This window comes from Tupaia chinensis, unplaced genomic scaffold (genome assembly GCF_000334495.1).
Source record: "Tupaia chinensis unplaced genomic scaffold, TupChi_1.0 Scaffold000110_1, whole genome shotgun sequence".
Lineage (NCBI taxonomy): Eukaryota > Metazoa > Chordata > Mammalia > Scandentia > Tupaiidae > Tupaia > Tupaia belangeri.
The window spans coordinates 2,596,680-2,602,539 of NW_006159574.1; the positions used below are offsets into that span (position 1 = coordinate 2,596,680).

At 63.9% G+C, this 5,860-nt stretch overlaps 1 protein-coding gene across 1 annotated transcript in view; it reads right to left on the reverse strand.

Moving 5' to 3' along the window:
• The window catches only part of PTPRN2 (protein tyrosine phosphatase receptor type N2), a 447,003-nt gene that overhangs the window by 62,525 nt on the left and 378,618 nt on the right, over positions 1 to 5,860 (reverse strand). The window contains exons 16-19 of the mRNA XM_006143829.3: positions 2,317 to 2,464; positions 1,392 to 1,580; positions 438 to 525; positions 86 to 330 (exon numbers count right to left, since the gene is read on the reverse strand). Of these exons, the coding sequence (XP_006143891.1) occupies positions 86 to 330; positions 438 to 525; positions 1,392 to 1,580; positions 2,317 to 2,464 (670 nt within the window). The remainder of the gene's footprint in view (positions 1 to 85; positions 331 to 437; positions 526 to 1,391; positions 1,581 to 2,316; positions 2,465 to 5,860) is intronic.

The window sequence follows — 5,860 nt, forward strand, 5'->3', positions numbered from 1 at the left end:
GGGGGGGGGGGCCTGCCGCTGCAGCCTGGGGAGGGGCTCAGACAGCCTTTCCCCTGCGAGGGTGCTCCTGTGGGAGACTGCTCACCCCTTCCTGAGAGCGAGAACGAGCCCTCAGCCAGCGAGAGGGCTGCGGGCAGAGCTGCTGGGCGTTTTCCTGATGCCGACAGACCGCGCCCTCCCGACTGAGGCGGGCATTCAGGCTGCTCGGGATCACAGCGGGTGGGGCAGCGCAGCCGCGGCACGAGCTCGCCTTCTTGCTCGCCTTCGTAGCCAGCACACATGCCCAGGATGCACGGTGGCGGCAGCAGAGGGCCCAGCTCGGACACTGGTCTGAGACCTGTTCACGTACTGATCTTTAAAGAGCAAAATCCTCTGGCCACTCAGTATTCTGCAGGGGTGGGCTCAAGGAGCCCTTTGGACGCTCAAGTCCCTTCTACAAAATGGCGCAGGGTTTGCACACGGCCTGGCAGCCCCCTGCGTCCTCCCTGGCCTCCCCGTTGGTCTGAGCCGACCCCAGGGTGCGACCTGCGGGCAGAGGCCGCTGCTGTGAGGAGGCTGCTGCAGCTGGGCTTGGCCCGAAACTGCGAGTGTGTAGCAGGGGCAGGTCCCTTGGCGGGGGAGCAACCACTCGCAGACCGCGGCCGTGGCCGGCACATCTGTTTGGAGCAGACTCAGCTTGTGCCCTTCCTCCCCGGACCCCTGCCTTGCAGAGGGAACGGCACGCGCTCACCCGGCCTCGCGGCCTCCTCTCTGCCCTGGGCCCTGCAGCCCTAGCTGGCCACGGGCTCTCACTGGGCTGAGGTGAGGCGCACTGGCCTAAGAGCGTCTCCCGGCCCTGAAGGTGCAGACCCACTTACTCCAGACGGGGGTGGGCATGGAGCTCACACTGGAGCCCAAGTGTGGGCAGGATGTGGTCTCACTGCCGGGCGACCTGGATGGTGGTGTCCCAGCACCCGGGATGGGGCCACACTGCTCTCTGCTATGACTGCGCCCACCGTGACGCCGGCCAGGAGCCCTCGTCTCTCTGTCCAGAGGTCCTCACGCTCCCTAACCCCAGCCTACCCTGCCCAGGGGGCATCTGTATGCAGTCCCCTCCCCTCACACCAGTTCTCTGCCCAGACACATGCACACTCACCGACTTCCAGTGTGCGCCCCGTTCCCACCTCCCAGACCCAGAGGAGCCGCCCTCGGCCCTGACCCGCAGAGGGGCACTCCGAGTCCGTTAGCTGGCAGTCTGGGCTTCTCGTCTAAACACAGCAGGTGCAGGCCCCAGTGTTGGGCTCTGGCTTCAGCACTCTTGGTTAGAGGAGCCTCGGTGGTCATAGAAATGGGGCCTGGTCTGTTCAGAGTCACCTAAGAAAGCCACACCCAGGAGCATGGCCAGGCCTCACGGAGGGCGGCTGCCCCCGGGCCAGGCGCCAAGGCCAGGTGGCCTGACGCAAGGTGGCCTAGGCTGTCCTCGTACCGCTTGGAGGGCTGTGCAGGGCGGGCACAAGGGGACGCCTGGCTGCCCGGCTGGGGCCACTGCTCTGGCCTTGGCAGCTGCGCGCTTGCAGGCAGACGCCACCGGATCTGGGGCACTGAGTCCGACGCACGAGCACCTCTTGGGCGACAGGGAAGGCGGGGTGGCTGCACACGCATGTGCACACATGCCACAGCCGCTCACTTCACGGCATCAGTGTGCATGAGGTCTGTCTGCGTCTGACATTGGCAGAAAGGACACCTGGGACCCCTCGGCCTCTGTGACGGGTCTGGGTGTCAGTCGGGCTAGGCCTTCCTTGGAACCCGTGAGACCCGCAGGGGCTCCAGCAAGAGCGCGAAGGGGGACGGGCGCTGTGCTGTCTTCTCAGCCTTCCCCCTCCTCCCCGTGACGCTGGACCATGAGCCCCAAGGGCACCTGAGTGGGCACGGGCCACAGTTCAGCCATGTCACGCAGGCAGGTCCCAGGGCTGCTGCTGGGCTGCGTCTCCTGGCCACAGCTCTCTGGGAGGAGCTCGGGTGCTGGGTGGGGCAGTGCCCAGGGAGGGTGCAGACTGCGGCAGGCAGTGCTCCATGCTACTCAGCCCCTCATCCCCACGCGGTCGCCTTCCGAGGACAAGGGCCTGACAGTGGTCCTAGCTCAGGGAAAGGCTCGGAGGGGTTAGGGATGTGTCTCAGGTCACCCATCGCAGAGCCAGAACCGCAGGGCCCAAGAGTCCCTGGACATGTGCACTCATGCTCCACCCTGGGTCACACGGGGACTGGAGGTGCATGGGAGGAGGGCGTGGGCATTGCCCAGGACTCCGTGGCTTCCCCGGGACGCTGGGTGGTACCTACAGGTCAGCACGGCCAGGGAGCGGTTCTTGAGCACGTTCTCCTCCCGCTGGGCCACAAGCGAGCTGCCGGGCTCGGCCTGGTAGTTGCACAGGGCCTCCCACTCCTTCTCCAGCCGGTTCTTGTTCTTCAGGTGGTCTTCCATGTAGGCCTGCAACGGCAGAGTTGGAGCGGTGAGCTGGGCTGACCGTGCCGGAGCGGGCCCGGAGCGCAGCCGGCTCCAAGGACGGGACAGGGTCTCGCTGCGGGCAGTGTGGCCTGAGAACTATCAGGTCACGAGTCTGCCCTGGGGCTGGCAGGAGCTAGTTAAGCTGCATGGAATCAACCAGCCAAGAACAAGCTCCAGCCAGAAAGGAGGTGAACAAGGAGGGAGGTGGCCGGGGGTGTGCCCAGAGGACGCCGGCGTGAAACGAGTGAGGCGAGTCCCCACGGTGGAGGTCGGGCACATCTGCACATCCGAACCAGCAGCGCTGCCGTGCGAAGTACAGAGTGAACACCTGGAGTGACGCACACGGGGACAGGCCTGCACACGGTAGAGCAGGCTTCCCTGATGACCAGAGGCAGGCAGAACAGGAGGCAGCTGGGAGGGGGTGGGCAGCACGCCACAGATCGCCCGTGTTCAATCACGGGCCGTCCACGCTCAGTGCGCGCAGCCACGTACCACGGTCATGTGGGTGTGTGCATGGCTGTCACACACGTGTGCTACTGCAGAAGCCACGCTATGACAGCGGTCTGGGAGTCCCACTGGCCCTGAAACAGCAGCAGCCACCCCGGGTGTCATCGCAGGGCTGTCCCGCAACCCTTGTCTGGTCCCTGTCATCGTGCTTTCTGAAGTGCCAGGAGGGCCACACTAGGACACTGAAAACATGGAGCAGCTCTGGCATTAGATGGACAGACAGACAGACACGGCGAGCACACACTGAGACCCTGACTGCTCCCTCATCTGGGGCAGTGACCACCAGGAGTGGACATGGAAGCGAAGGTCCACCCGCTCCCTGCCACGAGGACACCGCATGCCGGTGCAGCCTGCTCCTCAGTGACCATCTGGGCAGAGCCTGCTACAGCCGAGGACACCACTCGCAGCCACCTGCCATGGCTAGACACGGTCAGCACCTGTGCCCATGCACACCGCCCCTCAGTGCCCGCGCCGCCCTACCTCCTGTGGCCCCACTTCCATTCACACTCCTTCAAGCTGATCCAAGGAGCCAGGATGGCCCTCAGCCTCTCCCTGCCCAGTGCACCTGCTCCAGGTGGCAGGTGAGGAGAGGCCGACCTGGAGAGAAGGGACAAGTGCAGTTCTGGGTGCCTGGACAAGGCGGGAACCTCGGGTCAGGCTGCTGCGTCCTATGGACACTGACTACCACGTGGCTGGCTCGTGGGAGTCGGGCAGTGGGCTCACCAGGAAGGTGTCCTGACAGGACACCCTGCCAGCTGGGTAGAGGGAGTGACTGCTGGCCCCTGCTGAGGCTTGCCATGGGGGCTCCAAGGCAGTCTACCAACTTGAGCCACTGAAGGGATAGGAGCGGATTTGGCACAGCTGGACACGTCCGGCACTGAGAGGCGAGCATGTCCCACGGCGTGCCCTGAGCCTCGGGCCACACCCGCCTTAGTAACAGGGTCGTCTCGGGTGCGCTGAGCAGGTACTTGGCCCCTCCCTGTGCAGCCCAGCCCCACCCAGGCGCCCTGGGCTGTGTGCACGGAAACAGTGCCCCTTCCCCGAATGACACGGGCCTCAGGCGGCTCAGTCTGGGCACGCCAAGGCCACTGTGTGCCTGTGCCCAGTTGCCCTGCAGGGAGGCGCCCTGGCCTGGCTCGCATCTGCAGCGTGAACCGAGTCGCCCAGCGTCTCTGTGGTCACTCTACTCATGGTGAGCGTGCAGTCCGATGGGGGATCGCCCTGGCACAAGGACGCATGGTCCTAGTTTTCTCAGCAAAATGCTGTTTTCACGCGCTCCGCCACAGACAGGCGAGCTTCTTTCAACGAAGCGATGGAGTGTGCGGCGCCGGGTCGCAGCAGGTCGAGGCCCGTCTCAGGTGTCTGTGAAGGGGGCACGGGTCTTAGCAGCAACACTCCGGGGAACGAAACCACCCTGTGGATTCACTCGCGTTTCTAAATTGACGGAAGTAGAAACAGAGCCTCTAGTAAGCCAGCTTGGGAGCTAGGAGGAAGAAGAGAATCATTTAAAGATACACTCGATTCTCTTAAAACCGAGGTAAGTTCTTTACTCTCGGAGTGGCCCCAACAGCTGCTGCCCACCTGTCCCACTCACTGTCCTGTACCCCTCCCTGTCATTTTATGGAGCACCTTTGTCATAGTAAACGGGAAGGAAGCTAGGTCCTGGGCGGTGAAATGACACTTCCAGACAATGAAAGCAAACCCCCCTGCTCGTCGCGGACAGAAGTGGAAACCCAGCAGGGGAGCAGCCCCGCTCGGGCACGGTCCCCTTCTGGAATAATCCAGCAAATTGACTGCTGCCTCACCGCGACGGTGGGCCCTTGGCTGAGCCTCATGGCAGGCATTTCCACACGCCACGTCATGTGTGCACCTGTGTGAGCGGACGGGCGCAGGTGGTGGAGGGGAGGCACGCTTTGTTTTAAAGAACTGTAATGTTCTGGTTAAATAAACACCATGTATGGCAAATCAGATAAGGATGGAACTGTAAGCTGCTCAGAACCGCAGCACCGAGGCAAACGGTAGGGCTTTGATAAGCACCGTCCCCTGGGTACCGAGCTTGCTCTTCAGTGCTGACGCAATCGTCCAGGCTCCGGGCGCCTCAGTGTGTGGGCCTTTCTTGTTCAGGTTGAAAAGATGCTGAGAGGAGGATATATCTTACCTATGGAGGCCTGGGCCAGAGGAGTAAACGCCAGCCTGCAGCCCCTGCAGCCCCGGCCCTGGGCCCCCGCAGCCCTGCAGCCCCTGCAGCCCCGGCCCTGGGCCCCCGCAGCCCTGCAGCCCCTGCAGCCCCGGCCCTGGAGCCAGTCTGAAACATTCAGTTGCCCGGCTGCTGGCCACAGCCTCCTCAGGGACTTCTTACCCTTGCATCAGGCACTGTTTTCTCATCAAACGTATTTTCCGCGAACTTTCAGAAGCGCGGATTGCTGAAAATCTGACCTTTCTAAGAAATCGTCAGGGCCCTCGACCGGCGTCCGTCCCAGGCCCACATGTCTAGCCCGCTCCTCTGGCCCATCAGCCGTGACTGCCGCAGTCTGACCTCTGCCCGCACTCGGTGCTCTGGAACGGGTCTGACCCTGCCTCTCGCCCCGGCCCGTGCCCCCCTTTGCTACACGCCTCCCCACTCGCCGATACACCCGCCCTGGGCCTCGTCCCTGCTCTGTGCCTGACCCAGGGCTTCCAGCCCGACTCCTCTCACGAGCCCCCGGGCCTGTTCCAGCCACTTAGCAGGTTGGTGGGCACAGTCGGTACCTACTGAGTTACTCCCGTGCCCTGGGCCCCCGTGCCCGCCGCGTCTACTGAGTTACTCCCGTACCCTGGGCCCCCGTGCCCGCCGCGTCTACTGAGTTACTCCCGTCGCCTGGGCCCCAGTGC